The sequence below is a fragment of the Puma concolor genome, chromosome D4, assembly GCF_028749965.1.
Source record: "Puma concolor isolate L17-30 chromosome D4, mPumCon1.1.hap2, whole genome shotgun sequence".
NCBI lineage: Eukaryota > Metazoa > Chordata > Mammalia > Carnivora > Felidae > Puma > Puma concolor.
Window position 1 is genome coordinate 17164187 of NC_141679.1, and position 26969 is coordinate 17191155.

The 26969-nt window shown below is 42.2% G+C and overlaps 1 protein-coding gene across 1 annotated transcript in view; it reads left to right on the top strand.

Annotated features, from left to right (window-relative positions):
- OSTF1 (osteoclast stimulating factor 1) overlaps window positions 1-24050 on the top strand; it is a 57856-nt gene extending 33806 nt beyond the window's left edge. The window contains exons 3-10 of the mRNA XM_025931477.2: window positions 892-942; window positions 4570-4633; window positions 7475-7528; window positions 9816-9923; window positions 10867-10916; window positions 14810-14888; window positions 17447-17545; window positions 23452-24050. Coding sequence (XP_025787262.1) covers window positions 892-942; window positions 4570-4633; window positions 7475-7528; window positions 9816-9923; window positions 10867-10916; window positions 14810-14888; window positions 17447-17545; window positions 23452-23510 — 564 coding nt within the window. The 3' untranslated portion in view covers window positions 23511-24050. The remainder of the gene's footprint in view (window positions 1-891; window positions 943-4569; window positions 4634-7474; window positions 7529-9815; window positions 9924-10866; window positions 10917-14809; window positions 14889-17446; window positions 17546-23451) is intronic.
- The last annotated feature ends 2919 nt before the right edge of the window (window positions 24051-26969 follow it).

Consider the following 26969-nt stretch of genomic DNA (forward strand, 5'->3'; position numbering starts at 1 on the left):
AAAGTAATACATGCTCATGATAGAAGATTTGGAAAAACTTTTTATGCATATTTCATGCCTACTTGTGATCTTCTCCTATATGAAATTTTGTGCTCCACATTTTTCACTCAACATGACAATGTAAATATTTCCCAGTATCTGAAAATTGATCCTAATAGGCACTGTCCTGTAGAGTCATAAAGTCATGCTGGTAAGTGCTATGTACTGATAGAAAAAAAGGTGCTTAATTAGAGCAGCTGGCTTTAATTCAGAGATTTGCAGGCCATTTGGCTGGTACAAGCCAGAGCACTTATTGCCTGTATAATCCACTAGCCCCTGAGAGCTGCCTGTGGTCTGGACTGCCTGTGGTCTTATATATGAAATGTTCATTCTCTCTGAACATGAAGAGATAGGGTAATGGTTTTTGTCAAAATAAGCAGGTAGCAGATGTTGATCTGAAAGTGTTTAAGGATTGAAGCCTAATCATTTAGATGAGAGCCAAGCCTCTGGCTGGTTTTCATGGTTTTAAGTTCTAGACATGTATCCTTTTATGAAAAAATACATATCACCTTTTAGACCATTTACAAGGATGAAGTTTTATTAATATTCTATTTTGATACAAAAATGCCTTGCTTTCATTGTGGAAGAATATAAAAGATGTGTGCATAGGGAGGAATTCTTATGTTATATATGGAATTCTTGGCAGTTCCTCCCAGGAAAAATTCAGTTTTCTACACGTTTTAGTTTGTCAGTAGAATATTGTTATGTGTTCTGTGTGCAGACTTAAGTATATAAAAGCCACATTGTCTACAGGGCACATTAAGATTGGAAATTCATACAATTGTTATCATAATCATTGGATTCTAATTCATGAAAAATCACACGAGGTCAAACTCTATTTTTTTCTTTCAGCCAGATGAATTGTACTTCGAGGAGGGTGATATTATCTACATTACTGACATGGTAAGTCTAGCTAATATTTTGTAATACCACATATCAGCTAAAGATGCATAAGACTATTTTGTGTAGCTGTAATATTGTACATTATTTAAAGCTGTGTCTGTACGGAAATATATACGCCTGAGTTTGTTCATTTTAGTACAATCTGTAATAGCATAAAATTGGAAGTAAACTTTATGTCCACCACTTGGAAAATGGTTGAAAAAACTTTGGTATATCCACAGACAGAGTATTATGCAGCTATAAAAAATAATGAGGACTATCTCTAAATGCTATTATGGAGTACTTTAAGTGGAAAAAGACAAAGTAAAAAGATATGGATAGTATGCCTTATTTATCTAAGAGAGGTTATATGTATAACTATTTTCTTCAACTTAAAACAAAAAAATCAAAGGAGAAATCATAAAGTAAAAATTTAAAAATAGTTTCTTCTATGGCAGGGAAGGAAAAAAAGGGTAGAGGGAACATAGATGGAACCTATAGACTTTTAAGAAATCTCCTTGTTTTGGAGATCTGACTTTGGAGTGATGTACACTTTTGCATAGTTATAAAATTAAATGGTGAAAAGCAATCCCTGAAATTTAAAAGCAGAGTGAATCAAATGAAGTTAATGATACGCAGGTAAATGGCATAACCACACAGAAAGAAGCTGTCCCAAGTCACCTTAAACCTCAGCAGTTCGACTGAACATCCCCAGTCAAATCCCCGGGAAGGACAAAAAGGACTGGCAAGAAAAAACAGTTGTAAACTGTTTTCAGTCATGATCTTGTTGCAGAAGCGGTGGCATTGCTGTTCTGAGATCACTGCACGTACATTGTGGTTTAGAGCAAATGAGTCGTTAGGTCTGTGATACTGAAAATTGGGATTTTTCAGCCTGCAACAAAAGATACACACATGAAAGATCAACGAGGTTAAGTAAAAATCCTGTAGCTCTGCATTTGTATTGCAAGCATGTTGTATTTTATCTAAAATAAAATAAAAAATATGTCCTGCTCTGTCCTTTGAAAAGGCCTAGGAAAAAAAAAAAAGACCAACCCAATAATAATGTGTTATTTGCATTCAAAGGAAAAGGAACAAGGCTCTTTTTCGAAATAGCTATTACCAGGTTGGGGGCAGCAGAGGTACAAGATAATCCCAGAACTCTGCGTTATTAGGAAGCCAGGAAGCCTCCAAAGACAGAACTTTCTAGTTCCTAGAAAGACAGGAACTAAGTTGAAGAGGGTGTCACTAGTCAAAGGTGGGACAATTTGAGCAGTCAACCAGGGCAGCAGTCCCCAAGAATTGAAACGCATTTGTGATGTTTAAATTCACAAGCTCCTAATGATACTTCAAAAATCCCATCATCATAATTCTTCACCCCGAGGGGATGCTAGAGAACCCACTTTGTCTTCTGACAGCTTCAGTTAAGGAAAATAATTAGCATTGATCTGCCTTTTCTCTGTGAACTTTGTCTCTGCGTAACCTGAAAGTTGATGAGGGAAAATTTTTCTTTAAAGAGAGATTCTAATTGTTTATTTTTTTTAATCTTATTTTATTTTTTAACGTCTATTCATTTTTTTTTTAATTTAAAAAAAAAATTTTTTTTTCAACGTTTATTTATTTTTGGGACAGAGAGAGACAGAGCATGAACGGGCGAGGGGCAGAGAGAGAGGAGACACAGAATCGGAAACAGGCTCCAGGCTCTGAGCCATCAGCCCAGAGCCCGACGCGGGGCTCGAACTCACGGACCGCGAGATCGTGACCTGGCTGAAGTCGGACGCTTACCCGACTGCGCCACCCAGGCGCCCCAACGTCTATTCATTTTTGAGAGACAGAGAGAGAGAGCATGAGCATGGGAAGGGCAGAGAGAGAGGGAGACACAGAATCTGAAACAGTCTCCAGGCTCTGAGCTGTCAGCACAGAGCCTGATGCGGGGCTGGAGCCCAGGAACCATGAGATTGTGACCTGAGCCGAAGTCAGGCACTTAACTGACTGAGCCACCCAGGCACCCTGATATCCTAACTGTTTAAATGAAAAAGGCATGATAGAATGTCACGGTTTTGCAACCCCCAGGAAATAATGAATCCAGCTAATGTATACCAGCAGCTGACTAACATTACAAAAAGAGAGACCACCAGACATTATTTGTCTCCTGGTGGAAGACATCAATACTACCTATGAAATAGTCTTGCCCAAAAAACTGAATCTAAATCTAATTAAGCCTTTAGAACTAATGACCGATTTCTAGGCAATATGGGGAACAGAAGAACACATTTTTGATAACACAGGGATGCGATAGGTAAAATCTAGACTATTTGAAACTCAGCAGAACAAATAAACTGGTTTCTGACTTCTTCAACAAGTGTATTATGAAGAAGTGAAAAAAAAAAAATGGAGGGAGGGGCACCTGGGTGGCTCAGTTGGTTAAGCGTCCGACTGGCTCAGGTCATGATCTCTTGGTCCATGAGTTCAAGCCCCACATCTGGGTCTGTGCTGACAGCTCAGAGCCTGGAGCCTGCTTCAGATCCTGCTCCCTCTTTCTCTGCTCCTCCTCTGCTCATGCTCTCTGTCTTTCAAAAATAAACATTAAAAAAATTTTTTTAAAAATTTGTTTTAAAACTTGGAGGAGACTAAAAGAAAAGAGGCAAATCAATCAGTCGTATTGTATGGCCCTTATTTGGATTCCCAATTGTGAAAAACTGGATTCCAAACTGGAAAATTTGGACCTTGATCTAGATATTTGATGGTAGTAAGAAATTATTGAAATAAATTTTAAGCCGTGATAATGTCTTTGGAAAAAAATCCTTATCTTTGAGGAATATGTACTGAAATATGTACAGATGATATAATGTCTACAGTTTGCTTCAAAATAATCTGAAGGAGAGGGAAGTTGTGGTGGAAATATATGGAATGATATTGGCCACGAGGAAATAATTTATGCAGTTGGGAGATGAGTGTATGTAAGCGTATTATACTGTTCTTTTTACTTTTTATAGGTGTGAGTTTTTCCAAAATAAAGTTTCCCAAAAAAGAAAGGTGAAATAAAGTGATCTTTAGAAAAAAAAAATCATGAAACTTGGAGAAACTAGACTCTGGACAAAAAAAATTCTATGGATAGTTTAAACTAGGGGCGCCTGGGTGGCACAGTCGGTTAAGCGTCCGACTTCAGCCAGGTCACAATCTCGCGGTCCGTGAGTTCGAGCCCCGCGTCAGGCTCTGGGCTGATGGCTCGGAGCCTGGAGCCTGTTTCCGATTCTGTGTCTCCCTCTCTCTCTGCCCCTCCCCCGTTCATGCTCTGTGTCTCTCTGTCCCAAAAAATAAACGTTGGAAAAAAAATATTAAAAAAAAAAATAAAAATAAACTAAATGTAATTGTGTTCTTCTCTTCCATATACTCTCTGATTTGTGCGATTGTTGAGGCTCTGCGATGAAGTGTATTGTGTTTGTTGCAGGCTTATGTGTGTATATTTGTACTTTAATGATAAGGGGAATGGACATCCATAAGTAGGGGTGAGGAAGCTTGGTCAGTGTGACGAGGACTGATGGACATTTTGTAGAGCAGGTGCACTCTGTGAGCCAAACAGTTTTAAAAGTGATTGACTGTAAACTGGATTTGGTGCCACTTAATTGAATCTTAATCTTCTTTCACTAGAGTGATACCAATTGGTGGAAAGGCACCTCCAAAGGCAAGACTGGACTAATCCCAAGCAACTATGGTAAGCAGGGCTGTGGTGGTTTTGCTTTGGGTATGTTCTTTGCACGTTCAGTTCTCTAGAGGGTTCCTGGGGCTTTCTGCTTGCTGCTGTGGCTGCAAAATCGGTGGAGTCATTGCCAACGTAGGATGTTTTCTACTCCATGAACCTCTTGTCAATTAAATGGTAATGCACACTGGAGGTACTTGAACGTGATTCTTTGGCTTAAGAAAATGCATTGTAGCACTCTTGATAGAACCCAAGGTTTCCAAAGAAAGAAATGCTTATGGCTCTCCCTTATTCAACTCTTAGAATATTTTTTTCTTTCTTTCTTTTTGCTTATTTATTTATTTATTTATTTATGTATTTAATTTATTTATTGCTGTTAAACCACATCTCACAGATTTGTTTCTTAGCCTAGCCTTTTCTTTTGGGATGAAGTGACCCTGCCTTGTTAATTCACGTGTGGGGCAGTTATGTTCATTATCAGGTGTCAAGGCAGTTGGAGGGGCTTGAACAGTGAGAGATGGCCCCTGCCGTGAAGCTAATGACATTTTGGGGTGATGGGGGGTTTGTGGGGTCCGGAACCAATGGCCAAGAAAGAATTCTTGAAGACGTCTTTGGTGCAAAAATGGTGATTTTATTAAAGCATGGGGACAGGTCCCATGGGCAGGAAGAGCTGTGCTAGGGTTGTGACGGGTAACTCCTTATATACCACGTTGGGACGGGGTCAGGGATAGAGTAAGTCTCTAAGGAATTCTGGAAGCAACGTTTCTAGGACCTTGAGGGACTAGCTGTTGCTAGGGATACACCGTTTATCACTGTTTAATAAAACCTCAGACATGAGTCCCTTCAGGTGCCTATTGGGGGCCATAAACTTGGAGCATGATTGCCAGCATATATCCTCGGGCAGTTGAGATAAAGGACTCACAGGATCCTCGAGGTTGGGACAATGTTCAGCTGAGGTTCTCTTTTGCTCCTAGCAAAGTGTCATCATCAAGGCAGCTGAGCTCCTAGAGGGAGGTCACTCTCGGTCTCAAGGACTTGTCAGTAAGGGAATTCAATTTACCTTAGTTTCCCATGTCACCATGGCAAGCACTTAAACCTCTTTCCTTTGTTCTTGGGTAGCTGGGAGTGTCCAAGGAACATCGCACAAATCTCAGCTGGGGTGGGGGTGGGGGTGGGGGTGGGGGCTTGTGCTTTGCCCCTTAGCCTGCCTCATGCCCCGTTATCAAAGCCACTTCTAGCTGGGAGAGGGACAAACAGACAAAAGTACTTATGTAGAAAACAGCAAAGTAAAGTAAAAAGAGCACAGGATTGGCAAACAGCACTTTAATCCTTTTTCTTCCACTTCTTAATAACAAGGGGCTTTGGTGAAGGCACTTAACTGCTGTCCCCGGGACTGTATAATGAGAGGTTTGATTTAAATCACTTCCCAAGATTCCTTTGACTTCAGCGTTCGATGAGTCCCTAGACCAGTGGGGCTGGCATCAGGCACCAGTTCCAAGCACTGGCAGAAGACTGAAAATTTCAAGGAAGGCACTGCAACGCCAGGGGAGCCAGGAGGGGAGGAGGGGAAGGGGAGGGGAAGTGAGAGCTGAGGTTTGGGGCCCAACACAGGGACCCCACTTGCCCTGGTCTAAAGGGGATACCTGAGTGGCTCAGTTAGTTAAGCGTCTGACTTCGGCTCAGGTCATGATCTTGCGGTTCATGAGTTCAAGCCCTGTGTCAGGCTCAGTGCTGACAGCTTGGAGCCTGGAGCCTGGAGCCTGCTTTGGATTCTGTGTCTCCTCCTCTCTCTGCCCCTCCCATGCTCGTACTCTGTCTCTCTCTGTTTCTCAATAATAAATAAACGTTAAAAAAAAAAAAATTTAAAGGCGATACCGTTCTGGGTTAAAAAAGACTTGTGGGGCGTCTGGGTGGCTCAGTCGGTGAAGCGTCCGACTTCAGCTCAGGTCATGATCTTGTGGTTTGTGGGTTCGAGCCCCGCGTTGGGCTGTGTGCTGACAGCTCAGAGCCTGGAGCCTGCTTCGGATTCTGTGTCTCCCTTCCTCTCTGCGCATCCCCGACTCATGCTCTGTCTCTCAAAAGTGAATGTTAAAAAAAAAAAAAAAGAAGCAGTTCTACATTCTTCTAACCTTTGAAATCCCCAGTCTCCCTCCACCATGCACTCCACTTCAGCCAGGCATAGACACTGAGCATGTAGTTCTTCTGTTGCTTTGGATCCCCAGTGGCCAAGGGAGTGTCCAGGTACAGCTCTTTAGGGCAGGAGGGGGTGGGTCTGAAGTCTGTTTTGAACCACAGTCTTCAGGTGAGCATACTCCTGCTTCCAGGACAACTGAGAAGGCACCTTCCTTAGAGGCAGGTAGGTGTGCCAATTGCCCTCTGTAAATAAAGGAGGCAAACTGTTTCCCCCTCCCGCGTGCCCCCCACATGCGCACACACGAGGGAAACAATTATTTTCAGCCGTCTTCAAGTAGGGTGTTTTTACAGAATGTAAAATTGAACATCAGATGTTTTCTTTTGCCTGTTTGTGACTGCGTTTATTGCATCCTTGAGTATACTGGTATGCAGGCCACGGATCTGTTTGTTTTTGCTTCCAGTTAATTGCCGCGTTTGTTTTTGTTTATACTTCCTCTCAATTGCTGTGGTGTTGCCTTACTGCTTAGCTTTGCTTTCATTTCACAGATAATTCAGCTTCTTTTAAAGCGGGAAACATCGGTTTGCTTTTCTGCTACTTTTTCAATCCACATTGGAAGGGATGCTGTGTGGTGAGGGCCGTGGCTGGGGACTGCCAGGTGGCTTCCGTGAGTCATTTGGGCAGTGTGCTCACTGTTGGGTTTGCACTTTCTCTTTTCGATCTAGTGGCCGAGCAGGCAGAATCCATTGACAATCCATTGCACGAAGCTGCAAAAAGAGGTAGGTGTGATTGTTTTTCATTGGGATACGCAGTGCTGTGTACGGTAAAACACACAGATCTTAATTATATGGTTTGATGACTTTTTTTTAAATGTTGATTTATTTCCGAGAGAGAGAGAGCAAGCTCAAGTGGGGAACGGGCAGAGAGAGGGGGACAGAGGATCTGAAACAGGCTCTACACTGAGAGCAGAGAGCCCAATGTGAGGCTTGAATTCACAGCCTATGAGATGATGATCTGAGCCGAAGTTGGAGGGTTAACCTAACCGACTGAGCCACCAGGGTGCCCCAGTTTGACAAACGTGCACACCCATGTAACCAACACCCAGATCAAGAGCTAGAACATTTCTGTCATCCCAGAAAGTTCCAGTTAACCCCTGCCTCCCCCAGAGGCAGTCTCTGTTCCACTATCACCCTAGAAAAAGAAGTGATTTTAATTTTTTTTTTTTTTTTTTTTTTTTTTTTTTTTTTTTTTTTTTTAGTTTTCTTAAGTAATCTCTACATCCCAATGTGGGGCTCCAACTCATAACCCCGAGATCAAGAGTCACATGCTCTACCAACTGAGCCAGCCCGGTGCCCCTGCGATTTTAATTTTTAATTTTTAATTAAAAATGTCAGCCACCAAACACTTCTGAGTACTTTACGTACCCTGCGCTCAGTGGTAAGCAGAAAGGCATGGTCTGTGACTCCCAGAGCTCAGAGTCCGGCAGGAGAGAGATGTGTGTAACAGATCATTATAAGATGGTGTCAGAAGCACAGCAGTGGAAGTTATGTTTAAGTTAAACAGGCTGTGGAGGCCAGCATGAGTCACTGGAGGGCAGTGGGGTGGAGGCTTCCTGGGGATAAAGCATTTAGGAGGGTATTGGTATAGGGCAAGTGTGTGGGGTAAGGATGGAGTTGGGGAGGGACAGAGCAACAGGGGTGGGCCTCGTTTGGAGGGCTCTATCGTGTTTTCTTCTTTAAATTTTTTTAATGTTTATATTTGAGAAAGAGAGAGAGCACATGAGCTGGGGAGGTGCAGAGAGAGAGAGAGAGAAAGAGAGAGCTAGAAGATGAAGGGGGAGGGGCAGAGAGCGAGGGAGGCACAGAATCTGAAGCAGGGTCTAGGCTCTGAGCTGTCAGCACAGAGCCCGATGTGGGGCTTCAGCTTACAAACTGTGAGATCATGACCTGAGCCGAAATCGAGTTGGATGCTTAACTGACTGAGCCACCCAGGAGCCCCTAAATAACTGGAATTTAAATAAAAATTTGAAGGGAGAAAGAAAGAAAGAGAGAGAGAGAGAGAGAGAGAGAGAGAGAGGAAGGAAGGAAGGAAGGAAGGAAGGAAGGAAGGAAGGAAGGAAGGAAGGAAGGAAGGAAGAGAGAATTATTTGTAAGTTAGATATTTAGGACATTAGCCAGAGGATTTTAAATTAATAGTTATATTTTAACATATGAGAGCAGCAACTTTGAGTAGGTTATTTAGCATTTGTTTTCTTATTTTCTTATAAGAACTGATTTTAAGATGCATTTCATATGAATATGAGTATTATCTACTTGTTCTTAGGTTTGACTGGTTTTTTCCCCCAAGTTCCAGGATTTCACGAAACAAAAAATTACATGTAGGTAGCTTTTACAGAGTAAGACTACCATAAGTGGACTCACGTAGGCAACTCCTCCCCTTAACCTACCATTAAAAATTGTTGTTGTACAATCTATCAAGCTTATTTGTTACTTCATCAGTTTCATACACACTGTTTAGTGTATGTGTACCAACCCATGTATACCATCAATTGAATGTTTGTGTCCCCTGAAAATTCACATGTCGAAACTCAACCCCAATGTGGCGGTATTTGGAGGTAGGGACTTCGGCAGGTGGTTAGGTTATGAGGACTCTGCCCTCATGAAGAGAGCTGGTAGAGACCCCAGAAGAGCTCTCTCACTCTGCTCTTTCTGTTGAAGGGGTGGAAAGACAGCGTCTATGAACCAGGAAGTAGGCTCTTACCAGACACTGAATCTGCTGGCGCCTTGATTCTGGACTTCCCAGAACTGTGACAAATAATTCGTGTCCCTTAAGCCATTCCTACTCTACCTCCCCTCACCCCCCCCCCCACCACAAATTGTTGTTAAGGCTTTTCATTAATAAGTTGGGAGTGAAAATGTACCATAATGAATGCATTACTGAGGAGGTCTTAATTTCAGATTTGCTGACTAAATCCATTCTAGGTGGAAATGTATGGAGGATGAAATGGATTTCAAAGCAAAACAAAACCCTCTTTCTTGTGCTTTTATAAACGTAAAACTTTTTCAGGCAACTTGAGCTGGTTAAGAGAGTGTTTGGACAACCGAGTCGGTGTGAATGGCTTAGACAAAGCTGGAAGCACTGCCCTGTACTGGGCCTGCCACGGGGGCCACAAAGGTACTATGTTCTGTTCATTACCGTCGATGTCCATGCTGCTGAAAATGTGCTTCAGGTGGGGGAGCGGGGTTTACAGAAATGAAACAAAAATTATGCTTTTCACATCCTATAGAAGATCGGCCAAAACCTTGCTCCGGGAGGTCTGGAAAACAGTAGGTAGGATGCTCACTGCATGGACCTCTCTCACTTGAAAGAGTGGGAACTTCCTTTCCTCTCTTGAGCTTGGAGGGGTTACAGGAAAACCATAGTAATGTCAACACAAACCCCACTATCTAATCTGACAGAAGAAAGGGGCAGAAGTGACTACTCTGCCTACTGCTCTAGCTTAGCTTTTCCCGAGACATGTTTTCATGGTTTACATGAATGTTTAATGCATGCTGTTAGATTCAGGGGAAAGACAGCATTTGTGTCAGTTAGTGGTTGAGTGGGCAGCCTTCTCAGTTGCAACCAGTAATACAACAAATGGAATTTCTAGATCTGTTTCAGCCTGACCCCAAATCTGCCACATCCACTCTCTTTCCCCCTCTCCCTACAACACACACACACAAAATAAATACGACAGCAATGAGAAAGAGCACCCAACAAACTAAACAGCATAGCCAGAGGACAGTTCGTGGCTCTTCCCCAAAAGAAGCCGATCTCATTTTAGCTAACAAACGCAGATTCGTTAAATGAGTGTAAAGTGTCATGGTGAATGTAGAGCTATTTCTATAATAGTTGCCATGTGAAAAATGCAAAAGCCAAATTATTGGAACACAGTTTTTCCTTAGATAATTCTACTTTTTAGGCTCTTAAGTCTTGTATTTACGTAAATTTTAGCAAATTTGTTGCAAGGATTTTTTTGAAGATTCTTCTAAAGAATCAATCCTCTTTTTAAAATGATTATGCCTAGTCTTGCCAGCCTTTTCCTTTGCACTCTTGAAAAATACCTTTTCTATTTCAGATATAGTGGAGATGCTGTTTACTCAACCAAACATTGAACTGAACCAACAGGTAAGATCGCTTATGCGGAAGTTGGTGGTCACTTAACACACCTGCCTTGTTCTCGTGGTGTGACTTATGGGCATGGAAAGTCCTATCTTTGTGCCTTGAACTGACCTTTTCCCATTTATTATCTTTCATACAATTTTTAATCCAAGTAGTAGAAGTGCATCATTAAAAATGTACCATTGTACCGAAGTCCAAATTGTATAAAGCCCAAAACACCTACCATGTTCCTTCTCATATGTCACTCTCAACGTTTAGCTCTTAACTCTTGCCTTCATGTTACTAAGGAAGATGCTTATGGGGCTGTCCTCTAAGTCATCATCTTCATAAATATTTCAGTGCCCCATCTGAAGGTTGAAGCTTATCAGCTGCCCCAACTCTGATCTGCCAGTGCCCACCCTTTGTTCCTCTGGTCTGCCCCACGTATCATATCATAGTTTTTGGTTATATTACTCTATGATGCTTACAAGTATTATGGCTATTTAAATGTTTATTTATTTATTTATTTTTTTAATTTTTTTTTTCAACGTTTATTTATTTTTGGGACAGAGAGAGACAGAGCATGAACGGGGGAGGGGCAGAGAGAGAGGGAGACACAGAATCGGAAACAGGCTCCAGGCTCCGAGCCATCAGCCCAGAGCCTGACGCGGGGCTCGAACTCACGGACCGCGAGATCGTGACCTGGCTGAAGTCGGACGCTTAACCGACTGCGCCACCCAGGCGCCCCGGCTATTTAAATGTTTAAATGCTGCTCGCTGCTTGTATAACTTTTGTTTCTGTACTTCTTGACTTTTATTTTGCTGAGAATATTTTTTTTTGGAGGTTTATTTATCTTGAGACAGAGAGAAAGCATGAGTAGGGGAGGGGCAGAGAGAGAGAGAGGAGACAGTGAGACTCCCAAGTAGGCTCTACACTGTCCGTGCAGAGCCCAGTGCAGGGATCAAACTCAGGTAGCATGAAATCATGACCTAAGTCGGACACTTAACTGAGCCACCCAGGAGCCCCTCGCTGGTTTTTGGTTTTTGTGTCTCATTAAGATTCCCACACTGTTTAACATTCTCTTGATATACTTTCTTTTTTCTCCCTGGAATGGTACTTCCCGAAGCCCTTATCCTCGATCTCTGCTCTGAGCGTCTCTTTACTGGCGCCTTTCTCCCGGGGTGTGTCTTCACTTTTCTGGATCCCGTGTTTTCCTCCTTTTGTTGAAGAACATCCTTGAAGATTCCTAAGAAAGGGGACCTAGGGATTGATGATTTGGCTGACAGAATTCTAGGTTGAGAATGATTTTCCTCAGAATTTCGCAGGCAAGGCTCTATGGTATTCCGGTTTTTAGGATTGCTCTTGAGAAGTTTGATGCCATTTTGATTCCCATTCTTTTGTGTGTGATCTGCTTTTTTGTTGCTTAGAATCATTACCCTGTCCTTGATGTTCTAAAATTTCTTAATGTGCTTCAGCGTGTTTCTTCCCAGTAAAGGTGGTGGACTGTCTCAGCCTGAAAGGGTCTACTGTTTCTTTTCTAGTTTTTATTGACCATTGTCTTTATTCTTTGGTTCTGGAATGCCCATCAGTAGTTAGGTTGGACCTCTTGTTGAGTCTCCAGTTATTTTAGTTTTTCTCAGAGATTTTTTACCTTTTTTTTAAGTTTATGTGTTTATTTTGAGAGAGAGAGAGAAAGAGAGAGAAACTGAGAAAGAGTATGTAGGGGAGGGGCAGAGAGAGGGGGAGAGATTGAGAATCCCAAGAAGGCTCTGTGCTGTCAGCGTGGAGCCCTACTCGGGGCTCGAACTCCCCAACCATGAGATCACGACTGGAGCAGAAATCAAGACTTAACCAACTGAGCCACCCAGGCACTCCAAGATTTTCTTAGCTTTATGTTTTATTTTGGTTACCTTTTTAATTCCTCAATGTCCTAGGTTTTCTATTGCTATGTGACAAATAACCCACAAGCTTAGTTGCTTAAAACAACACGCATTTACCTTATACGTTCTGTAAGCCAGAATTCTGGGCATGGCAGAGCTGGGCTCTCTGCTCAGGGTCTCACGGGCCAGAGTCACGGTATTGGCCAGAAGCAGGTTCTCATCTGGAGCTCAGATCTCATTCCAGGTTCGTTCAGGTTGCCGGCGGGATTGAGTTTCTTGCACCTGCAGTGCTCTGGACCTCAGCTTTCAGAGATCACCCCTCTCCGTTGACATTTCACAACATGGCTGTTTGCTTTCTTCCTAAAGGTCACTAGGAGATTGTGTTTCTGAAGCTATACCTTTGGGAAAGGGCCCGTCTGATTTGGTCATGCCCACCCAGTATAATCTGTCTTTTGATGAACTCAATGTCAACTGATTAGAAACTGCATTATGGGAGTGATATCCTATTATATTCATTAGTCTCATACATACTTGAGGGGGAGGAATTTTACAGGGGGTGGATCCCCAGGGGGCGGGGATCTTGGGCAGCATCTTAGAATTTTGTCTACTTATAAGCTGTTTTACTCTCATGATTGCTTTCTTTTTTAAATGTTTCTTCTTTTTACTTATTTTTGGCGGGTGGGAGGACAGAGGATCTGAAGCAGGCTCTGTACTGACAGCAGAGAGCCTGACACGGGGCTCACATTCATGAATGGCCAAGTCATAACTTGAGCCGAAGTCAGACGCTTAACTGACTGAGGCACCCAGGTGCCCTGCTGATTATTGCTTTTAAATCGCTTCTTTTCTTGTTGCATGATGCTGCATATCATGTTGTATCTTGCCTATATTAATTACAGCTTTTTAAAACCTTTCCTGCCATTCACTGTACTGTGTCTTTTCCCTCTGAGATCCATTCGTTTTGTTTTAATCTTCTCTCAAATATGAGAGGCTTTCCTCAAATACCTAGTATCTTTGTGTCTCCAGTCATGTTTAAGGGTGACTGGAAGTTCTGCATGCACATGGGGCTTACTGGCTGTGGGCTTCTCTGTAGGGTGAGGTGGAAAGGTCCTGGCTGTTGTGCTGGGTTATCCCCAGATGTCAGCGTGAGTATGCTCTCCCCCTCCACATGCAGGGCTATTCACCTCCACCGGAGGATTGTCCTCCAGCTCCCTGCCTGCAGGTGCTAGGCTGTATACACTGGGGCAGCAGGGTAGGTAAAGGCAGCTGGGAGAGGAGTCTTACTGCTCAATTTGTAGGTGTCTCAGCTCACCCACCACTTTTAGTTCCTGGCCTTATTGCCACCTTCCCTTGTACCCGAGTCCCCTGAGCTTGGAAACTACCCGGTTCATTTTTCGACAGGGTCATCCTGCCATCCGCACTGGGTCACCTGGCAGCAAGGAGAGAGGAAGGTGATCTAATTCCTTTTTTTTTTTTTTTAATGTTTATTTATTTTGAGAGAGAGTGCGCGTGCGCGAGCTGGGGAAGAGCCGAGAGAGATGGAAGAGAGAGAATCCCAAGCAGGCTCCCCACTCTCAGCACCGAGCCCGACATGGGGCTCGATCGCACGAACCAGGAGATCATGACCTGAGCCAAAATCAAGAGTCAGATGCTTAACCGGCTGACTCACCCAGGCGCCCCTGACTATTTCTATAAACACTTTCACCCAGTACTCTTGTGTCCAGTCCCGTGCCTCACGCTCGTTCCAGTGTCTCCGGGCATCGCCAGGGCCTGATTTCTTGCGAGGTTTGCAGGGGCAGGTCTGCTTGCTCCCTCCTGGTGTTTCCCTCTGCTCTGCCACGTCCGTTTCTCCTCTTTCATCCATCCCCTCCCCCCAAATGACTTTTCTCTCATCCCTTGAGTCTCCTTTCTCTCTTGGGAACTTTATATGACTTTATAACTCGTTCTCACTTTGAGTTTGCTTGGAGTAAACCTGAATTCGTGCATGTTTTCAACCCACCGTCTCTTTTTAAAATGCTGCTTTCTCTTTTTAAATCACCATAGAACAAGTTGGGAGACACAGCTTTGCACGCCGCTGCCTGGAAAGGTTATGCAGATATTGTCCACTTGCTTCTGGAAAAAGGTAAAGCATCTGTCTGGCCTTTGCTCACCCTGGAAAAACAGGCTGTGTTCAATTACATTATTTGAAATAGTAGGAAGAATCATAGGCTCCGTGTTTTGAAACTGGGATTTTAACCTCTACTCTGTCTGTATCACAGAGTTGTTACAATAAGACGAAGTTACAGTGGTGATTTGTGTTAAATTTTTCGTTTTACGTTAAAAGCTTGGTAAGCTTTAAAATTACATATATTACTTTTCGTAGGAGTTTATTGTATATTTCTGTGGGATTAAAGGGTCCTTGGAGAAAGGCGTGTGTATGTGCACCCGTGCAGAGAAGATGCTATCTCAGAAAGCTGTAGGGGAAAGGTGCTGAGGCCCCTGTTCACAAGGAAAGTCCTGACAGATAAAGAATGCTGTGGCTGTAATGTCCTGCTTTGATCTGAGCAGGTGCTACAAGTACGGGGAAGATGAAGATACCTCGATTCCCTATTTTTATACAAGTCAGAGGGGACAGTGAAATTATGAACTGACCATCCATCCATCCATCCGTCACATAAATATTAATCCTTACAGAGGGCCAGGCATATCCCCCCGTCCTGCATCCTGGTCCAGAAGCTATAATATAAGATGCTTGAATCCCAAGGTGTCTTATGGATGCACGTTCATTAGGGATCCTCACAGCAATGTTGTGGGATATAGAGAGGACGTGTTATTGATTTAAAGGACATTGGTGATGTACATCTCAGGTACAAAAGATCAGACAGCATGAGGTGCCCCCTAAGGGTTATGCTGAGAACTGGGCTGTCTGTGCTGGCTGCCACTAACCACACAGGCCCCTGAGCCCATGAAATGAGCATGGTCTGGACCAAGATGTACTGTAAGTGTAACAGGCACGTCAAATTTCAAAGACTTAGGGAAAAAAAAAAAAGACGTAAAGTATCGCAATAACTTTTATATCGGTTATATGATAAAGGGGTAACATTTTGGATCTACTGTGTTAAATAAGATATGTCATTAAAACGGTTTCCACCTTTTGAAAATGTGGCCGCTAGAAAATTTAAAATGACACATGTGGCTCACATCGTATTTCTCTTGGGTAGCACTCGTTGGGAGGGACCCAGGAAATGGTCATTTCTTCTCTTGCCTTGCTGGCTGCAAACATTTCCTGTCCTGAAAGAAATCATGTATATGGGTTCTAAAGTGCAACTTAACGTAAGATATGATCAGTCACAGAGCTCTTAACCCTCCGGAATTTATCCCCGTGGCCCAATAAGCGAATGAGGTTTCTATAGACCCTTAGCTGTGGGCAGATCTAAGTCTCATGAGAGAGATTTTTAGACACAGTCGCCATATTCCTAATTAAACAAACCATGCTTTCTTGACTCAGTATTTTTGTCCCTTTGAGTTTCATTACACTTATTTTTTTGTTTCCTGAAGAGGATGAGATTACAAGCAAAATGACTCTCTCCTGTACTGTGGCAGAAAGTATAAATTGGTAAAGCCTTCTTGGACAGCGATCGGACAGTAGCTAGCAGAATTAAAAATATACATAGCCTTATATCCCAGCATCACTTCTAGGAAGCCATACTTCAGAAAGCTGGTGTTCAAGGAGATTTACAGCAATATTGTTTGTGGTAAAGGAACAGCCTAAGTGTCCCTCGATAGGGGAAGAGGAGAGTTATTAAATAAATATTGGAATGCCCACAAAATTGAATACTTACAAATGTTTACATGGATTGAGCTATGTGTACTACTGAGGAATGAGTTCCATTATATATTGCTAAGTTAAAAAAATCGACTTACAGACTGTTATATGTGGTGTGATTTTACGTATATATGCATAGATGTCTGTGAGTGCATTCCTGCACCTGAGGGAGGTGAGGACTGATACCCACTTGCTGGGAATGGATTCCCCCAGACAAACTGGAAGATGGGGCAGGGAGGGGTTAGTCAGGGGACGAAACGGGACGTATGCTTTTGTTCAGCACACTTCTGCATTTGTGAAGTTTTGGCAACGAAAATATACCCACGAATTCTGATGTAATTTTTATCACCACGAAGACCCGGACGAAACGCAAGCAGAAGATGTGCTGTGGGAACAATGGATTGCCTCTAGGTTTTATGGTGTTACTCTTCTGCTAATTTGCACAAGAGTATACTTGGCAGATATGAAATACTAATCCCGGCAGGCACCACCCACACGGGCTTCTCTCAAGAAGCAAAGGGTATGTTAAACTAATCTCCAAAAACTCGTGCCAAGACACATTGGAGTCCAACTGACTCAGGAGGTACCTCGGGGATAGTGAAGTCCCCCCTGAAAAGTCACATGCAGCAGTCTGAGGATTTGAAAGGAAAGGCTCTATTTTAATTGTGCCTAATTATCTGGGACGCAGCAGCAAGCGCCCTGATTTCAAGACGCCAAACGTGCTTTGACTGTTTTGAAAAAGCTTACTTCAGGGCCAGAATGGTTCTCTAGTCAGTTTGGCCAAAAGTGATTCGTCTTGGTGGGAAGAAGAATCTGTAGTAGCGGACTACAGATTCTTCAAAAACACCTGACTTGCTTTTCTTGTGTTGGGGAAGGTGCAAGAACAGACTTGAGAAACAACGAGAAGAAGCTGGCCCTGGACATGGCCACCAACGCGGCCTGTGCGTCTCTCCTGAAAAAGAAACAGGGAACAGGTATTTGCCTTCGATCCTTCTTTCTCCTCTGACGCCATCATGACTAAGATTTACCATCTTAGAATTGGGGAAACGTTTTCTTGGTAAACTCTTCATGTGGTTCTGAAGTCAGATTTTATATCCTGGGTCTCATTTGGAACGTGCAACATTGAAGAATGCCTTCATGCAAGCAAATCGAAGAGACTTTGGCCTTTTAGTATTTTTTGTGTGTTTCCTTTGTTCCTTGCAATCAGGTCGTAATCACTTGCTTTCCAGTAGAGCCCTTATCAGAGAACCATGGTTCCGGATATGGTTTTACAAGTGGTTGTCTCTAAATATTTATTTTTCAATTAAGCACTGAAGAGCTCCATGATTATATTTTATCTCTGTTTTAAACGAGAGTATCAGTAAACTACGATCAGAATTATTCTGGTCTTGATAACCAATTTGATGTTTGTTTACAGACCGTGGGGTGGTTTTTAAAGGTAAAGTTTAGGTATACATTCTTCGAGATAAAAATATCTATTGGCGTGGGAGATGGGGTTGGAAAAAAAAAAAAGAAAGGTCCTTGTGGTTATTTTGAAAAGGGGTTAAAGAAAAGGTGTGAAACACGCTTGCATTGTTCATGATTACTATTCAGAGACTGGCTGTTTATTGGACCTCTCTGTACATAATGTACTGAATGCTTCCCCCTGAAAGAAATGCTGGGGGGCGGTGTGCCTTACCCCTCCTTCTCATTTTCCTCTCCTGTCTCTCCCCTTCGTCCACCATCAGCCTCCCGGCCCCTGAGGAACCCCGAGGGAGAAAAAAGAAAAATACAAGATGTTTTGGCTGGAGGGGACATTCAATCTTTTTTTCCCCCACCCTCACTTCTCAAGCCTTCCTCTACCTTTATCTCGTGTTTGGTACTTTCATACCACTTTGGAGTATAAGCCAATGATTGATACATCTTGTCCACCGTTTTCTAGAATGGAACTAGTATAATGGAGAACTCGCTTTTCATGTCTTTAGTGAGCATTGGTACTCATCATTCCAACCCTTTTTAGTATTGCTTTTTAGAGTCTAAAGTTTAGCCTGGTCCATGTTGGTGGAGAGTCACCAAAACAACTTCTGAGACATTTCTAGTGTAGAGGCTGAGTACATTTTTGTTTCTACTTTAATCTGAGGACGTTGTCACCCTCCGAGCTTGTGGAGTGAGGTACTGATTTGTTTTCCTATATGAATCACATTCCCATTCGTTTTGGAACCCTTGGAAAGCTTCTCTCTTCCTTAAGTCCCCTTTGTTTTATGAGAAGAGGTGGTGTTACCTTGTCCCATATCCCTGTTCCCGCGGAAGCAACAAAATACAGTCAGATCTCTGGTTTCCTGCTTTAGTTAATCAAAAATAGCAAACAGTCCTCCTTTCTTCATGACTTGCCAAGGGAGCTTCCCAGAATGATCCTCCTTGCCCATCACCAAATTCCCGTCATAGCCCTCCTCACGAGTCTGCTGTTCCTTTTGTTCTTTACTCCAGATATGTCTTTGTTTCAGTTTCTTACTTCTTTTAACTTCAGTTCAGATGTAGTGTAAACCACTAAGCGGCTTGGGTTTCTTAATTATCTCAGCCGTGAATGCTCACTGGCAGAGCTGGTGTTTCTTTAAAGTAATTACTCATGCGTAGATGGATCGAGGGTCTGCTAAGTGAGCGGGAAAGTATGTACCAGCTGCGTGGTGCTCCCCAGCTACATTTTGATTGAGAAGTGTATATGCAGCCATGTAGGAGAGATGCTTTTACTTGGCACAGACCTCTTCCTTCCTGCTGCCTTGGTTGGGTCAGGAAGTAGGACTATGGCCCAACTTCCTTTTTCTGCCACTGACTTCCTGTTGTTCTAGGGGTACCTTCAGAATGTCCTGAGCGAGGAGTAAGGTTTCTTAGGAGTTGAAGGTTATCAGAGCCCCATGTACACTATGAGCTTGATCATGATAGGCAAGGAGAATGCCACACTTGCTCAGACCCCAGAGAGCTGTACCCAGAAGCCTCCATCTGGGCACCCAGAGCTGGGAAGGCACATCTGCTCTTTTTCCCTCACCCTTCTGCAGTCTTTGTAGAACAGGGCTGGGAGGTAGGTCTCCTCTGCTCTGTTCACACTAAGTGTCTTTGGTCTACTTTCCTAAATGTGTAATGATTAGATAATGGACTCATCAATGAGGTAATCTTAGGGCTTGACACAGAGGCAAGAAATGAATTTTCATATTTCAGTTTTCACGTTACCTTTTTCTTTTCTTTTTTCTCGCTTCATTACCTCAATCGTCCAGTGAAAAGTCTGAATTTGTATTGTGATCTTAGTTGGAGTAAGAGTTGAATATTGGGCCATATAGCTAATTGCCAGCACGAACTCTACACTGGGAAAAGTATATTCTGATGTTGTTTTCCAGTTTTAAAAGCACATCTTGGAATTTTTTTTTTTTTAAGAGAGAGAGTGCACTAGCAGGGGAGAGGGGCAGAGGGAGAGAGAGCGAGAGAGACAGAAACTCTCAGGCAGCCTCCACACTCAGCATGAAGCTGACATGGGGCTTGATCCCACAACCCTGGTATCATGACCTGAGCCGAAATCAAGAGTCAGATGCTCAATTGCCTGGGTGCCACCCAGGCACCCCTTATCTTGGATTTTTTTTTTTTTAATTTTTTTTTTCAACGTTTATTTATTTTTGGGACAGAGAGAGACAGAGCATGAACGGGGGAGGGGCAGAGAGAGGGAGACACAGAATCAGAAACAGGCTCCAGGCTCTGAGCCATCAGCCCAGAGCCTGACGTGGGGCTCGAACTCACGGACCGCGAGATCGTGACCTGGCTGAAGTCGGATGATTAACCGACTGCGCCACCCAGGCGCCCCATATCTTGGATTTTTTTAATGAGAAAAAACAAGTCACATTTTGTAGTTACCATGAAGGGTAACTTTGGGACATGTGTGTAGGGCCGAGGATCAGCCCTACCTTGAGGAGTCAACACTTTAAATTCTTTTTCCAGTTTTTACAAATTGGGGTATAATTTATATTAAGTAAAGTATATAAATCCTAAGTTTACATCTTGATTTTTTTTTTAAACTGTGCTTACACCTATTTGCCACAACCCGGATTAAGGTAGAGAACATTTTCCATACCCTGAAAACCCCTCCACGTCCTCCTCTTCTCTCACCTTAGCCTAGTTTTGCCTGTGCTTGAACTTGATATAAATGGAACCAAACAGTATGTACTTTCTTGTGTCTAACTTCTTTTCACTTAATGCTGTGCCTGTGAGATTTATCCAGGTTACTGTGTCTGTCTTTCCACCCTTTATGGTTTGTTTGACTGTCTGTCTTAAGTGCTAGTACTTGGTTTGGAATGTGCAAATTCAGGTCAGTGACATTGAGGAGAGATGGAAGTCAGCTAGGAGGAACGGGGAGGCGTGGTTAGGAGTTACATTACCATGATGGTCACGGCCCAAGATGGGCTATGAAGAGACGGAGCTCCTCAGCACTTGGCCATGTGAGAAGATTCCAGAGAAACTGTGCCTGGGAGCAATCCATAAAAGGAAGGAAGGAGAGGGAATTTATATTCCTGGCTCGTTCCTGTCTCTTGATTTCCATTCAGTAAGAGTTTGCAGCATGGCGAGCCTTCTTCTCTTGCTAACAGGAGAAACGAGGTTGAAATAAAGCGCCGAGGTAACCGTTGGAGGCCCAAGACTACCTCAGTGGGCAACATGTAGGATTGTAGGAGCAAAGCAGAGTAGGAAAGAGCCTTGCTATGGTCTTTTTGTCTGTGGCTTAAGAAGACAAAAAGTTTACAGCCAGTCCTGAAGTTGTACGTGCACGTGGGATAGAACAAAGTATATTCCTCCCAGGTCTCCAGAACTTCTCATAAGGAGGATGGAGATGAATGCAGACAAGCTGGAGATTTCTAGTAGTTTGGAAGCTGGTGTGAAATTATTCAAGGCTGCCTCTGTTCTGTTTATATCCACTTCTTTGAATCCGAATCTTTCCTTCTCGTATACGTTTCTACCTCCCTTGTACCAACTCTCCCTTGTCCCTTTCTTTTTTCTCTATAATTATTTTCCTAAATTTGTAAAGATAATGACTGAGCAAAGCTACATTATCACTAGCAGACCTAAAATTAATAATTCCTTCATATCTTCAAGTATCTTGTCACTGTCCAGATTCACCATTTTTTCCCATACATGTTTGTTTCTGCTTTGTTGACTTACTTATCTGTTTCTTTATTTATAGTTTAAGTCAGGGTCTAAATAAGGTCAGGTTCTGATTGGTAGATACATCTCCTAAATCATTGTTTCCTTTCCTTCTCCTCTCCCCCTCTTCGTTTAGCCTGGCTATTTATTTATTAAAGAAGCAGGGTCAGTTTTCCTGAATTTCTCAGTCTAGGCATTGCATAAATGCATTCTCAGGGTGTTTGACAGGTTCCTCTTTCCTCTGTAATCTTGTCACTTGGTGTTAGATCTAAAGGTTCCTCTGTATTTTTGTCATTTGGTGTTAGATCTAGAGGTTTGATTAGATTCTACATTTTATGTGTCTGTGAAAGGGTAGATGGAAGAATGCTTCATGAAGAAAGCTGTGTTCTTTCATCAGAGGCACGTATTATCTGTCTGTCACTCATCCTGTGATGTTAGCATTCATTGATGATCGTTGTCTAGATCCATTAGTTCACTAACAGTTGTGAAATGGCCATATTCTAGTTCTGTCACTCCTGTCTCAGTTATCAGCTGGAACATTCTATAAAAAAAATTGCCCTTCATCCATGGTTTGATGACTCCAAGGAATAGTTTGTGTAGTAGAAGAATAAAGGCTTGATTTTCGTCCTTTATTTAGGAGTTTTCAAAATAATGTGCTGGTTCCTTCTCATTCTCCAAAGAGGACTAGTGGCTTCTCTGCGATGTGCGTTGCAATATTTGTGTTTCAATCCATTATACTTAGTATCCCTGTTGATAGCTCCTCTTTGGCTAGTGGAGGCCTCTTCGGGTTGGATCGTGAACCTTTGACGCTCTCTTTGACAGCATCCTTGTTTTACGGTATGACAAGAGGTACACTTTCTGCCCCAGACTTGGAATCAGTCGTTTCTCCAATGAGCACGGGAAGATAGTATTTAGAGACCATGATAACATACACTTGTTGAGCTCTGACGGTGGTTAGGCTCATGTTTCAGTTTGCCCCCTGAAATTATACCCCGTGTAACCTGTTGCTTATAGGCATTTAAATAGACAACCGAATAGGTGACCATTTAAAGATGAGATGTCTTCGTTTTGACCCCTGCTCAAGCTTGATGTCACGTATGGTAGGGTTCGGCTCTTTCTGTTTCAAATTTCTGGGTTTTTTTTAAATTTCATTCTTTTACCTCTGAGCATACTTTATTTATCCGTGCTTTTTTAAAATTTTTTTTTTTTTAATTTATCCGTGCTTTTAGAGATGAAACCGAAGCTTCTGTGTTTTCATTCTGCTTCTTTTCCTTTTTTTCTCCCCTCATTAGTTACCTTTCTACCCAGTGATCTTGCCTTCAAGTAAGGCTGCAGGCTGTCGACTGACCGAAGCCACATGTGGCACTTGTCATTGGGAGAGGGGGTTGGACGAGTGGAGGAGCGTCCGGTGTGTTCCGTGCCGGTCACGGCACATGTGGCTGGTTGCATTTTGTGCAAGGTAGATTAATGGTACCTGCGGCCTACGGGCTTTACTTTTCTGCGTGTCCAAGGAACGAGCAGACAGCTGCGTTTGTCAGCCTCTGGGACAGCAGACACTGAACAGTCAGGCAGGAAAGCAAAAGTTGAAAAAGATCCTCAGGGGTGGTACAGTCCCCGGGCCTGAGGAAAGATTACGATCCCTTGAGGTATCAGGAGCTTTGAAAGTGCAAACCAAATGTGAGCAATCTGTAATTTGCCCGTTTTGCCTTCCCGCCATTCCTTTTAGATGCTGTTCGAACATTAAGCAATGCCGAGGAGTATCTTGATGACGAAGACTCAGATTAATTCCCTTCTGGAGCTTTGAGATCTAAAACTTGTGTTCCTTTTGCCATTCCAAAACCCTCGTCTTTGCCAGAAGAGTGTTGGTAACCGGTTTTTGGTTTTTGGTTTTTTTTGGTTTGGGTTTTTTTGTTTTTGTTTTTGTTTTTGTTTTTTGAAGTCTATATGAACATGGAAGTCTTGCACTGTGTTTGAGTAGAACATGTAAATGGGTAGGTTCTCACCTTCAGTTTGCCAATAAGTGACTGGATATTTTGCTGTATAAAGTACATTTTTGTTCACCAGAGTAGAACAAGAAGAGATTATTTCTATTTATCAAGCTAAAGGAATTTTAAGAATTTTTTTCTTTAAAAAAAAAAGATCAGTTCTTTTTTTGTTTTTTTTTGTTTTGTTTTGTTTTTTTAGTTAAAGTTCTTTACCTCAAGGATTAAAATATTTTGAGTGGGTTTTTCAAGGGGAAAAATGCTTGTTATAAGTAATGAACCAAAAGACTTAACAGAAAATCGTCAGCTATTCTGACAAAAATAAACATTTGAAGAGACTGGATTCCTTTTGTCTGTTTTTTGTGGTATCACTCTTTGCCGGTAAATAAAGCTTTTTATATTTATATTTAGGTGAAGGCTGATTTTATCTTTTAAGTTGTATTTTATATTTATTAGCACAAAGGAATCACAATAGCCAAATTTCTTTTCAGCTCTGTATATTGGCTTTGATTAGAGTCCATAATCATTGAGAAGATATATTTATAATGAAATACATAATGTTAGTCATCGTTAGACTTTTAGTTTATCTCTGAGGTTACACTTAGTATGAAGAAATTCAGCAACTCATTACAGTCTGCTGAAGGTCTGAAAATGAAAAAAATTGATTTCCTTATCATACAAGACGCCATGGTTTTCTGTAATGGAGTAGCCAGGAGCCATGAAATTTTTTTTACTTTGATAGCATTTGTTTTCCCAGAGCATGGCTCGAGCTCATAAAAACTCAGCTTCTTTTGCTAAAACATCAATTTATATTGCAGGGAGCCCTCTGTACTACTGAAAGACACTTGATTTGAGATTCTAATTTTGTATCAAGGTGGCGATGACATTAAGAATGACATGGCCGTTGGCATTTGCCTAGGTTCCAGGCCCCGGGTCCAGAAGTGTATTTTGCAAGAAGACTTTGATGCTAATTTCAAAAAACACATTGGTGAAGAGAAGGAAATGTTTGAAAAAGGAAGTGGGTTAGCTCAGGAAATGAATAACTGCTACTGTGAGAGTTTTCTATCTGTGACTGTTTGGTTTTTTTCTCTCTGTGGGTGCCTTGAGGAAGAGTATCCTGAGAAGCCTGTTTGAGGTCTTTCTAATACCCCAACCAAATTTCAATAGAAAGAAATCTGTATAAGTAGTGAAAGCACAAAATCTAAAAATTAATGAAAAAGGTATTTTATCCTCAAAATAAATGTTTACTAAATTTGAGTTAAGCAGTTGTATTTCTTCATAAGCATAAACTTGAAGATATGAAATCCTTGTTGAAATTACATCTGTTCCCCCAGAACCTTTAGGGGTTCATTCTTTAAAATGGGGCTTGTCTGGTGGTGGGGGGGCACCTGGCTGGCTCAGTCGGTGGAGTGTGCAACTCTTGATCTCAGGGTTGTGAGTTCGAGCCCCATGTTGAGTGTAGAGATTGCTTACAGATAAAATCTTTGAAATGAAATGATTAAAATAAAATACAGGGTTCGTGCCTTAACGAAAAGTTTTTGGAAAGCTCTCATTTTTTGTTCTTGTATACTTTGGGCCTGGAGTAATTAGGATAGATGCCAGTTAAACACTTTTAGTGTTTTAACATGGGCAGAGGTAATACAGATTGCATGAATATAGATAATTTTGGGGGAACTGCTCTGTGCTTGATGTAGGCATACTATTTATGTATTGAAGGAAAAGAATAGTGAGTAGCTTCACTGTCATTGCTTTTAACATTATTGACCTTATAAAGATTTTAGAAAGTTGGCCAACCAGAGTTTTGTGGGGGTGCGGGTCGGACTTAGGTATATGCGAGGAGTTTCTGGTGAAACAAAGAAGGACAGTGCAGTTAGCTGTAGTTGAGACTTCATAAGAAAACATACTTTTCCTTCTTGTTTATTCAGCCTAGCCGATCTGAGCTTTTTCAGAGACTGTTTAATGCTGAACTCAGCAACAAAACTCAGTTCTAAGAACTTGTCACCACTCTGATGCTGTGCAGAGAAGAGCTTTGATTATGTTCTGGAAATGACTTTGGAGGTTTTGCTGTAACATGAGCTTTTTGACAGTCCCTGTGGCCTGAACTCCTCCCCAGCCTGTTGCACGCGTTAGATAGAGAATGTCTTCCAGCCCTTGGGTCCGTGAAGTGCATCAGCTTTAGGGCCAGTAGCCTCACGCAGAGAACGGTTTTTATCAATTTCCCATTTTAGTTTCCTTTCTGGGGCTGGTCTGTGGCAAATTATCTGTTGTTGAGCTGCCATGCATTACATTTGTCAATTTCCGTATTTCTCTGATGAGCCCTCCCCATTGTCTTATTTTTTTTTTTCAATAGAGTGTCCGTGTTGTCACCCAAAAGGGAATAAATGTTAAGCAAAGCAGGAGTGATCTTATTTTTTCTTAATCTTAAAAACCCAATTGGAAACAATGCTGAAAATGAAATCTCAGGTAATTTTAGGTAGAAGAAAATAAAATTTGCCCATATGAGCTTTCTTCGTAAGTGTTCTGTATTGTGTGGAATTTCTGATTTACTGCTGTTTCTTCTTATCCTGAACCCTGCACTTCTCATTTTTGTGAATGATGATTTCTTTTCTGATAAGCTACATGGAGCCTAACATTTACATCAGCCTTTCCCTGTTGGCTTTGATTTTGTGCTCGTTCTCCTGAATTTTATGCTGTATATACGTCTGTAACAGTAATACGCAGATAGCCATACATTGTCCAGCCTAACTTCAAAGTGCCTGATTACTGAAAGTTGGGGTTTTGGTGGGAGAAGTATTGCAAAAGATTCTATTCTCCCTATTTGAGCTGAAAACACAACTTTGGTGAAGTTTTCTGAAGTGAAGGAAAAAACTCGCAGGCCACAAATTCATGGTTGCTTTCTCCTCATTTCTTAATAACAAGCCTTTACATCTGCCCGTCCCTTAAAATGACATAAGATTAAATAAAACTACCATTTATTAAATGCCTACCCTGCCGGTTTCTGTGCCAGGCAGTTTCGTAGACGTGATGTCATTTGATCTTTGCAGCAACCCCGGGCGGTGAACATTAATGCCCCTGTCTTTACAGAAAAGCTGAGGTTTGAAGAAGCTAAGTAACTAGCTCAAGGTCACACTGCTTGAAGGTGGAAGTGCAGGTCTGGCTGACTCCTGAGCTAATGCACCTGCAGCCTATTGCATCTGGCAGATGATGCCATTCATAGTTGGCCAGAAAAATAATGCAGAAACAGACCAGTCCCTTGATGTTA